An 11,761-nucleotide genomic window follows, 5' to 3' on the forward strand; every position below is an offset into this window, starting at 1 on the left:
TCACAGATAACCCCCCCCCCCCGTCAGTGTATTAATACAGTGTACATTATTATCTGATCACTGTATTAGTGTCACTATTGATGTCAGTTGGTGTCCCTCCCAGCCAGTGTGTTAGCTCTAGATTGCCCACCACTCCATCACAGTCATACTATGTTGCTGTACCGTCATTACAGTATAGAATCTATAGCTGTGTAAATTCCATATGTGTAGACACAAACCAATTAATATACACTTATTTGGATTTTGTTTTAACCAGAATACAATCATTTTTTTCAGAATACCAATATTTTTTATTGGATGTTTTGTGACAAATCTCTATCTATTAAAAACCCAGTGGAGATCAAATACCACCAAAATAAAGCTCTGAGTGAAAAAAAAAATTGTATATAAAATTTAATTTGGGTACAGCATTACATGGCTGCGCAATTGTCAGTTAAAGTATCATGGTGCTGAATAGAAAAAAAAATGACCTGGTCATGAAGGGGCAAAAGCGTCTGCGGGGCAAGTGGTTCCATTCTTTCAGGTACATATAAATAAATGACTGTTCCAAAGTTCAAATACAATTTTTTTTATTTTTCTTACTGTTATAAGAAAAAACATTGTTCTTTAAAATTTTGTTACATAACAACTCGCTTTTGAAAACATTTAGGCCTCGTTCACACCATGAGGTTTTGTGCACCTTTTTCTGCAAGAGAATGAAAACATCTTCTGCGCTATGTTGATACCACAAAACTAAATTAAAGTGGTTGTAAACCCTTCCATATATACCTAGTGAAGTGACTGGCCTTAGGTGATACAGAGATGAAACATCCTCCTACACAAGTTATACCTGTTAATCTGCAGTCTTCACTACAGCCATTTAATGTGCTGTATTTATAAAGTCCGAGAGTTCAGAAAACAGAGGGTGGAGAGCTGAAATGAAACTCTGCAGAAATTCAGTGAGGAGAGCTCTAAGAACTGTTTGGTGGGATGAGACACCTCCTTCCCAGGAACAGAGCTGAGGCTGTTAATCTGCTAGAGGGCCCTCCAGTCACCTTTTTTCTCTTGGTGTCAGGAAAAAAAACTTGTCAGAAGTGATTCATGCCAATATGGAGAAATGAAGCAGCAGAAATGAAATTATACTCATTGCTTTTAATGGAGACAAGTACACACTGTAGAGGGATATACTTTGTTCATATTTCATGTCTGAAGTTTACAACCATTTTAATAGTAGTTTTCCTCCATGCCATTTTACACCTTACTCACAATAGATCCACTAAATTAACTCTGCCTGCAAGTAAAGGACCTTTTACAGGATGAGTAGGAACTAGTGAACACTTTGCATATACAAGAGATGTACAAGCTGGCCAACTGTATCAAAATGATGTCTCTGGTCCTTGCATACCAAATCACCAAAATAGAAAATATAGGCATAGCTCATTGCATATATCACAATTGATATTAAAGTTGACCAACTGCCTCAAAGTGATTTGTACTTACATGGAATAAACTCGGTGCATATATTATAGAGATGTACAAACTAGACAACTGCATCCATAAGTTTATTCCACGCAAGTACAGATCACTTTGAGGTAGTTGGTCAGCTTTAATATCAATTATGATACATGAAATGAGTTTAGCCCACATTGGTAATATACAACCACTCAGGTATGTTTGTTGTATGATCAGAGATAGATTACTTTGAGGCAATTGAACATCAATTGCAATATATGAAATTACTTTAGCCTGTATTGGTTCTGTACAACCACTGAGGTATGCCTATATTTTCTATTTTGGTGATTTGGTACGCAAGGACCAGAAACAGATCATTTTGATGCAGTTGGCCAGCTTGAACATCTATTACAATAAATTTAAAAACAGCACACTAAGGTTTCTGAGCTCTGTGACGTCAGCTAACTTTAGTCTACTGAAAACAGGTCACAGGCATGCAGAAAAACAAAACAAAACAAAACAAAAAAAAAACATTCTAGCACAACAGGAGATTCTTCAGACTTTTGCAGTTTTGGTGGGAGTTTGTTCTCCCACATGCCAAGCATCACTCTTTGAATGAAGTTAAAAGTGTTTTGATGGCTTTAGGGTATTCCAGGTGTAAAGCATATAAAAGTCCAACGATGAGGCAAAGTGCTTGAGGTAGGTTCTGGAGATCCTCCATTACAGTACCTCCCTCGGCTATGATGGCAATAGACACTGGGTCAGGGTGGAGATGATTTGGAGAAGCAGGCATACTTTCATCAATGACAGTCATCAGTCCAACAGGTAAACGTGCCCAAACCTCATCACTGTCAAAAGGCTATACAAAAACAAACATGATCATTTGTCACTGTGTTGTATATGGTTAGTTTTAGCTTCAAGGTAAGGGTCAAAGTCAATCTATTTTTGGAAGATTTCTTCCTTTAAAGCATTTTTTTAAGCGGTTCTAAAGGCAGGTTTTTATTTTAATGCATCTATGCATTAGGATAAAGCACCTTCTGTGTGCAGCAGGTCCTCATTAACTGAGACAGCAGTGGGGCACCATTACCTCCCATTGTATTCAAAGTTAGTGAGCCAATGAGGAGAGATAGGAGGTAGGGCCAAACCGCAGCTCTGTGTCTAAATAGACACACACAGCCTTGGCACAATTGCCCCATACAGCTGCTGGCTGTAGGGGCACTCAGCAGGAGTGAGGGGCCAGGAGTGCTAGCAGGGGACCCAAGAATAGGAGGGTCTGGGCTGCTCTGTGCAAAACCAACTGCACAAAAGGTAGTAAGTATAACACGTTTGTTATATTTAAACAGAAAAACACACAAGGACTTTAATATCACTTTAAATTAGATAGCTATATATACACACACAAAAAAGGGTATAATCCATCTGGATACACAAAGTAGTTGTAATGATACAGTTCTACTAACACGTCTAAGTTGCAAAATTGTGTTCAGGCATTAACATTTGTTTTACCCTCCCTCACTAAGGGATTACATTTTATAAACTGCCATGCCCACCACTGTACTAGTGATATAATAAGTATTAATCTGTATTTCTAAGGAATACAAAGCAAATCCCCCCACAACTGCCAAGGTGCAACTATGATAACTTACGAAGCAGGTGATGTAGAATGTACTGGGGTCATCACCAAGTAGAACAGGGAAGCCTCGGAGCACAAGGGTGTGCATTGCTGTCACATCAGGTTTCTAGAAGTAAATTATCAAAAGTTCAGTTTAATATTGCATAAAATGTAAACCTACATGTTTATGAAACAAATATCACACTATTTGACAGTTCAGGAAAGTTACTGATTGAAGTTATTTAAATTACACCCATAGCTTCGATGTTTTAACATCATTGGATCACAACTTCTCAAGACCACTTTAAAATATTGAAATCAATACAGGTAGCAACATAGGCCAAAAGGGATAGTAGTAGAGGTTACAGGTTGTACATTTATGGTATCTTACATATTTCTGTATATTAAAATAAAGTGAATCAAGAAAGGTTTTGTAAGTTGAGAACAAACAAAAAGAGGGTTGCAGTAGACTCACCTCTGAATTAATTTGCTGCACAAACATGGACAATGTCTCTCCAAAACTTCCTTTCTTGGACTTGAAGATTGTGACAAAGCATGGTGCGTATCGATCCAGAGCATCAAAAAAGTTATTTTGCAGATTTGTGGTGGCTATTCTATTGAACTCTGCAAACACCTACAACACAAAAACAAAACAAAAAAAATCTCTTTTGCCCTAATATTTGAATAAGTTTCTCCCAAATTCTCCAGTGCCCCAGCAGGCAGATCCTTGTCCTCCCTCTCTCTGTGGTTCCCCCAGCTTTTTCCTCACCTTTACCTGTGAAGTTCAATAGTTTGTAAGGTAGACTTTTCTTCCTTACCAACTACTAAACTCTGCATTCAGAGAGCAATGGTTTGTAAGCCAACACAAAACTGCTTAACTCCTAATTTTACTTACCAACTACTGAACTCTACCTTACAAACTACTGAATTCTATATGTATAGTTCAGTAGTTTTGTGAACCAGAGCTCAGAAGTTTGAAAGGCAGAGTTCTAAGTAGACCTATTGCAGGAAAATCCATTAAAATATTACTAGCTATTGGCATCTTACCTCCAGTGTACTGAAGCCCACTTTGACAAAGAGTCTGTTCAAGGAAGAGATCTCAGGCATCTGCTGTGAGCAATTCTTCTGAAAAGGACACAATTCCTTACTTAAAAATAAGTTCCCCCTTACAACCTAGTGACTAGTAGATTACAGACAGACACAGTCTTTGATACCGTATGTACATTCTTTATAAGCATAGGAAACTACAGCAAACATTGAAAAAAAAATACTACAATAAAATATTAAATGAAACATTCAATTTTAAGTTAAGTGGTTATGATAAGTTCAATGGTTTAAGGCAGCATCCAGAGTTCACTGGTTTGTAATGCAGTTTATATTTACTGCCTCCATCCTGAACACAGGCTTTTGTGCCCTGTAGCACCCCCCTTCTTGGTGGGCAGTATCTGCATCCACTCCCCCATGTGGTCAGTGTTTGTGTACCCCAGAAAATACTCACAATGGCAGAGACTGTCCAGTCGGTAATTATGGATCAAGGATTACCATCACACAAGGTAAAATCCTCCTCTGTAGAATGGATCGTTGTTGACTGAAAGAGTACAGTACAGGAAAAATGGTCATAACTGTAATAAAAGCTGTGTCTGTGCCCCTTGTCCTTTGTGGTCAAGTGTCTTTTCATCCAGCGCTCCCCCCCCCACAATAGGTTTGAAGATTGCCACCATACAAGCATTCATAGAACAGAGTGATTGTAGAGAGACAGCACAATGTGCTCCTGGTGGTCAGACGCCAAGCCCCTGGCGATCAGTGGCTGCTCCCCCATTCAAATAGTGCTTGTTGGCTGCGTCCTTTTCTTGCCAGTCCATGGCCGCATGCACCCCTCCCCTTGCTGGTTGGTGGCCACACCCCCATCCTCCTTGCTGGTAGTCCGTAACTGCGCCCCCCCAGGCCCCAGATGATCAGTGTCCACACTCCATCTACAGGGTTGCCAACCTACCAAAATAAATTTACTGATAAGACACCCACGAATTACTGATACAGCCAAGTTTTTACTGCCATTTTGACAATTACAGTTGTAAGTGCAAATTTCAGTATTTAAGTTACAATTAAGTACAATATATAATTAGCAATGTGAGACAATCTGAAGGCAAAAAGTTTTTTGATAACGTAAGGCAGTTATTAAAACCCATTAGTTTTCTGTCATCCCTGTCCAACTCAAGAGATTTCCTATTAACCACTTTAGCCGCAGAAGGATTTGCCCCCTTCCTGACCAGGCCATTTTTTGCAATACAGCACTGCGTTACTTTAACTGACAATTGCACGGTCATGTGACATGGTACCGAAACAGAATCGATGTTCTTTTTTTCCCACAAATAGAGCTACTTTTGGTGGTATTTGATCACCTGTGCGGTTTTTACTTTTTGTGCTATAAACAAAAACAGAGCAACAATTTTGAAAAAAATATAAATTTTTTACTTTCTGCTATAATACATAGCCAATAAAAAAAATGTAAAAAAAAAAGTCAATTTTCTTCATCAATTTTGGCCGATATGTATTCTGCTCTATGTTTTTAGTAAAAAAAAATCCCAATAGACATATATCGATCGGTTTGCGCAAAAGTTATAGTGTCTACAGACTACAGGAAAGATTTATGGTTTTTATTTTTATTTGATTTTTACTAGTAATAGTGGCGATCAGCAATTTTTAGCAGTACTGTGACATTGGGGCGCACACTTGTGAACCATTTTGGGAACCAGTGACACCAATACAGAGATCAGTGCTAAAAAAAAAGCACTTTTTCTGTATTGGTGTCACTGGGAGGGAAGGTGCTAACACTAGTGAGATTGTGAGGGGTTAAGTGTGTTCCCTGGGCATGTTCTAACTGTGAGGCTGTCCAATGGAGCAGAGTGATCTGCCTCCTGATGACAGGGAGGCGGGGATCCTTCCGCTCCTTACCGAGAGAACCGTGAGCTGCCTTGTTTACATAGGCGGCTCGCCGTTCTCTCATAGTGAAGATTGTCGGGTAGCTGGTGGCAATCAAGCCTACCGGACATCTGCGCTGTCTCCCGCTGTGTTTGGAGACAGTGACAGCAGAGCACGTGGGCACCTCACCTGCCTGCCTGCACCCTCGACGTACAGTTATGGGATTTAGCCTGCACGTGCCGCCCTGTTGCCATATATGTGCGCGGAGGCGGTGTGAAACAGGTTAATTTCTGTTTCATAGCCAACACTGAAAGTGAAGGGAAATCCATGGTAGCCACCAGGATCACCAGAAAGTTTGTCTCCAATTCTAAAATTTTGCCTTTATTCCTGTTTTAGATTCTTCTACTCTTAGTGAAAAGGAGAGGAAAAAAATCTACCAAACTGGGGCATGAGGGAGAGAAAAAACACACACTGAGACTGCTGCACATTGCCCCCCCCGCCCCAGACTGCAGAGGGACACAGATATGGAAGCACACATTGAACAGAACTTAGCTTTTCCCATGCACTCCCTCTCTCCAGATCACAGTGCAACACACACTCACCTCCAGAGATGATACTAAATCCCAAGAGGGAATGGCAGTCACAGAACTCAGCTTTTCCCCCACTCTTCCTCTCTCCAACTCACACAGCCCCCACCTTCCTGATCACACACAGCCCTCAGCCCCCACCTTCCTGATCACACACAGCCCTCAGCCCCCACCTTCCTGATCACACACAGACCTGGCCCCCCTCCTTCCTGATCACACACAGCCCTCAGCCCCCACCTTCCTGATCACACACAGCCCTCAGCCCCCACCTTCCTGATCACACACAGCCCTCAGCCCCCACCTTCCTGATCACACACAGCCCTCAGCCCCCACCTTCCTGATCCCACACAGACCTCAGCCCCCACCTTCCTGATCACACACAGACCTGGCCCCCCTCCTTCCTGATCACACACAGCCCTCAGCCCCCACCTTCCTGATCACACACAGCCCTCAGCCCCCACCTTCCTGATCACACACAGACCTGGCCCCCCACCTTCCTGATCACACACAGCCCTCAGCCCCCACCTTCCTGATCACACACAGACCTGGCCCCCCTCCTTCCTGATCACACACAGCTCTCAGGAGAAGCAGACACTGAACACCAAGGAGGAGTGGCATATTACAGCACATGGACTTTCCCACGCGCTTCCTCTCTGCAGCTCACACTGCTCAGGCACCTCCTCTACATCTCAGATCTGTCTTCAAGTCCAATTGCCCACATTTCCCACTGTACTCACTCCGTGCCTCTCACACTCTCTTCAGCAGCTCTTCTTTCTCCTGGACGTCCTTCCAGTCTGATGTCCACGTGCTTTCTGCCTGCATACTGTTGTAGCTTAGCTGGGACCTCTGCTTCTCATTGGTGCAGACAACTGTCAGTCACTAATAAGCCCATGTCCTATTGGAAGTAGGGAGGAGGAAATTGTAGGTGACTGGAGATAGGACAAATAATGATTGAGGCTCTGAGGCTGTATACTTGTATTCCTGTGTGCATGTAAATGAGTATATACAGAGTATAGACAGAGACTAAGTGTACTTTGTATTTTTTTCTTGCACACTTTACTCGGTGCTGCTTTATTAGTGTTTAGTCAGTAGTGTGCATTGTGTCATAGACATCAGTACATCTGATTAGAGATCAGTAAAACACAAGGTGTTTATCACTCCCATGTGCAAGAGGCCTAACCCTTTCTCCTCCTTAAATGACCAAAAAGAACCAGAAAGGCAGCACTGTGAAAAAAGAGCCAGCAGGTGAAAATGTACTGTAACTGGCTGTCTGTTAGGGCATTTTTAATACATTTGCAGCAGTACCTCCAGCAACACTGGACTAAAGTGATTGTAAACACAATTTAAAAAAATAACAAAGGTTTATACTTTTCTGCTCTGTGCAATTCCCCCAGTTGTCCTTTTTTGGCGCTCATGGCTCCTCATGTTCTAAGTGTGCTTCCTATGGTGGTACACCTGCAGGCTCAATCCTGAGCCGCTATCTGTGTCAATTGACAGACTCTGGCTCTGCCTAATACCTCAATCTCCCTTCACTGGCTTTGATGACAGCAGGAGCAGCTGCCTCAGCAAAGCCTGTTAGACCTGGAAGTCTGAAGAGAAAGCCGCTATACAGACAGACATAGCACTGGATCAAGTGTAATAAGGGGAGTGAGGGGGCAATAATATTACCTAAACATGTATCACCTTAATGCAGGAAAAATTGTTTAGACTTTACAATCACTTAAAGCCCAACTCCAGGCAAAACAAATATTACCTTGCAGTGGGACTGCAAGGGTTAACTACCCATTTTTGTCTAGTGGTGAGAGAAAGGAGATATACTTACCTAATCTTTCAATTCTCCCTGTACAAAACTCATCCCTGCAGCTCATGCAACTCCACCCCCCATGATCTAGCATTCTTGAGTAGAGAACTGGTCCTGATGTCAGCAAGCCCATAGACCTGTAGGACATGAGGATGTCAGGAATAGTCCACTGTTGGATCGTGGGGGAGTGCCATTTGCAGTATTGGAGGATCAACTGAGTTTAAGCTTTTTTTCTCCCCTGCAAAAACAGTTAACCCTTACAGTGCAAGCAAAGCTCCTCTGCATAGGAATTTCTTTCTTTTTGCCCAGAGTTGGGCTTTAAGGACAGTTAATGCATTGCTGCCTCCTACTGGTGTAGTATTGCCACTGCGTCCTTTGTTGCAACTTGATTATTTTAAGTTGGTTTCACTCAAAAAAATAAGTAAAATGGTTTCATTACTTTGCAATTAACTCTAACTTAATAAACACTAGTAAGAAGGCATATTTTTGATATATGAGTAAAATTAACAAATATATCTAAGTTGGGAAAGCTATTGGATTTTACAGTGTTACTGGACGGGCACCTAAACCACTATGCTACAGCCACTGCCCTATCCATTGCTATATAGAGGGGGGGCCTCAAACCTACCACCATGCACTTACTGGACGGGCACCTTAACCACTATGCTATAGCCACTGCCCTATCCATTGCTATATAGAAGGGGCCCTCAAACCTACCACCATACACTTACTGAACGGGCACCTTAACCACTATGCTATAGCCACTGCCCTATCCATTGCTATATAGAAGGGGCCCTCAAACCTTCCACCATGCACTTACTGGACAGCACCTTAACCACTATGCTACAGCCACTGCCCTATCCATTGCTATATAGAGGGGGGGCCTCAAACCTACCACCATGCACTTACTGGACAGGCACCTTAACCACTATGCTATAGCCACTGCCCTATCCATTGCTATATAGAGGGGGGGCCTCAAACCTACCACCATGCACTTACTGGACGGGCACCTTAACCACTATGCTACAGCCACTGCCCTATCCATTGCTATATAGAGGGGGGGCCTCAAACCTACCACCATGCACTTACTGGACGGGCACCTTAACCACTATGCTACAGCCGCTGCACTATCCATTGCTATATAGAAGGGGCCCTCAAACCTACTACCATGCACTTACTGGACGGGCACCTTAACCACTATGCTACAGCCACTGCCCTATCCATTGCTATATAGAAGGGGCCCTCAAACCTACCACCATGCACTTACTGGACGGGCACCTTAACCACTATGCTACAGCCACTGCCCTATCCATTGCTATATAGAGGGGGGGCCTCAAACCTACCACCATGCACTTACTGGACGGGCACCTTAACCACTATGCTATAGCCACTGCCCTATCCATTGCTATATAGAAGGGGCCCTCAAACCTACCACCATGCACTTACTGGACGGGCACCTTAACCACTATGCTACAGCCACTGCCCTATCCATTGCTATATAGAGGAGGGGCCTCAAACCTACCACCATGCACTTACTGGATGGGCACCTTAACCACTATGCTACAGCCACTGCCCTATCCATTGCTATATAGAGGGGGGGCCTCAAACCTACCACCATGCACTTACTGGACGGGCACCTTAACCACTATGCTATAGCCACTGCCCTATCCATTGCTATATAGAAGGGGCCCTCAAACCTACCACCATGCACTTACTGGACGGGCACCTTAACCACTATGCTACAGCCACTGCCCTATCCATTGCTATATAGAGGAGGGGCCTCAAACCTACCACCATGCACTTACTGGATGGGAACCTTAACCACTATGCTACAGCCACTGCCCTATCCATTGCTATTTAGAGGGGGGGCCTCAAACCTACCACCATGCACTTACTGGACGGGCACCTTAACCACTATGCTATAGCCACTGCCCTATCCATTGCTATATAGAAGGGGCCCTCAAACCTACCACCATGCACTTACTGGACGGGCACCTTAACCACTATGCTACAGCCACTGCCCTATCCATTGCTATATAGAGGGGGGGCCTCAAATCTACCACCATGCACTTACTGGACGGGCACCTTAACCACTATGCTATAGCCACTGCCCTATCCATTGCTATATAGAAGGGGCCCTCAAACCTACCACCATGCACTTACTGGACGGGCACCTTAACCACTATGCTACAGCCACTGCCCTATCCATTGCTATATAGAGGGGGGCAATCTAACCTACCACCATGCACTTACTGGACGGGCACCTTAACCACTATGATACAGCCACTGCCCTATCCATTGCTATATAGAGGGGGGGCCTCAAACCTACCACCATGCACTTACTGGACGGGCACCTTAACCACTATGCTATAGCCACTGCCCTATCCATTGCTATATAGAAGGGGCCCTCAAACCTACCACCATACACTTACTGGACGGGCACCTTAACCACTATGCTATAGCCACTGCCCTATCCATTGCTATATAGAAGGGGACCTCAAACCTACCACCATGCACTTACTGGACAGCACCTTAACCACTATGCTACAGCCACTGCCCTATCCATTGCTATATAGAGGGGGGGCCTCAAACCTACCACAATGCACTTACTGGACAGGCACCTTAACCACTATGCTATAGCCACTGCCCTATCCATTGCTATATAGAGGGGGGGCCTCAAACCTACCACCATGCACTTACTGGACGGGCACCTTAACCACTATGCTACAGCCACTGCCCTATCCATTGCTATATAGAGGGGGGGCCTCAAACCTACCACCATGCACTTACTGGACGGGCACCTTAACCACTATGCTACAGCCGCTGCCCTATCCATTGCTATATAGAAGGGGCCCTCAAACCTACCACCATGCACTTACTGGACGGGCACCTTAACCACTATGCTATAGCCACTGCCCTATCCATTGCTATATAGAAGGGGCCCTCAAACCTACCACCATGCACTTACTGGACGGGCACCTTAACCACTATGCTATAGCCACTGCCCTATCCATTGCTATATAGAAGGGGCCCTCAAACCTACTACCGTGCACTTACTGGACGGGCACCATAACCACTATGCTACAGCCACTGCCCTATCCATTGCTATATAGAAGGGGCCCTCAAACCTACCACCATGCACTTACTGGACGGGCACCTTAACCACTATGCTACAGCCACTGCCCTATCCATTGCTATATAGAGGGGGGGCCTCAAACCTACCACCATGCACTTACTGGACGGGCACCTTAACCACTATGCTATAGCCACTGCCCTATCTATTGCTATATAGAAGGGGCCCTCAAACCTACCACCATGCACTTACTGGACGGGCACCTTAACCACTATGCTACAGCCACTGCCCTATCCATTGCTATATAGAGGGGGGGCCTCAAACCTACCACCATGCAC

General features: G+C 44.1%; 1 protein-coding gene across 2 annotated transcripts; it reads right to left on the reverse strand.

The window, feature by feature from the left end:
• Positions 1-552: 552 nt before the first annotated feature.
• LOC149434921 (uncharacterized) lies at positions 553-7,435 on the reverse strand. 2 transcript variants are annotated; one of them, XM_089663257.1, is made up of 6 exons: positions 7,287-7,435; positions 4,542-4,631; positions 4,091-4,165; positions 3,519-3,677; positions 3,078-3,170; positions 553-2,290 (listed from the first exon to the last, which is right to left on the reverse strand). In XM_089663257.1, exons 3-6 carry the CDS (start codon positions 4,148-4,150, stop codon positions 2,036-2,038), a joined length of 567 nt encoding a protein of 188 aa, XP_089519383.1. In that variant the 5' UTR covers positions 4,151-4,165; positions 4,542-4,631; positions 7,287-7,435; the 3' UTR covers positions 553-2,035. The 2 variants fall into 2 exon arrangements, with proteins under 2 accessions (XP_089519383.1, XP_089519382.1); XM_089663256.1 differs by having other exon boundaries at positions 4,091-4,168.
• Between the last annotated feature and the right edge of the window lie 4,326 nt (positions 7,436-11,761).

This window comes from Staurois parvus, unplaced genomic scaffold (genome assembly GCF_062004578.1).
Source record: "Staurois parvus isolate SC_StPar_1 unplaced genomic scaffold, SC_StPar_1.0 ptg001642l, whole genome shotgun sequence".
In the NCBI taxonomy this organism is placed as follows: domain Eukaryota; kingdom Metazoa; phylum Chordata; class Amphibia; order Anura; family Ranidae; genus Staurois; species Staurois parvus.

Coding starts and splice junctions, on each gene's coding strand:
- LOC149434921 (XM_089663257.1), bottom strand. CDS start 4,150: ATGCCTGAGATCTCTTCCTTGAACAGACTCTTTGTCAAAGTGGGCTTC. Junction 3,678..4,090: donor TGGGCTTCAGTACACTGGAG/GTAAGATGCCAA, acceptor TTTGTGTTGTAG/GTGTTTGCAGAGTTCAATAG. Junction 2,291..3,077: donor CATTCTACATCACCTGCTTC/GTAAGTTATCAT, acceptor GTTTTTGTATAG/CCTTTTGACAGTGATGAGGT.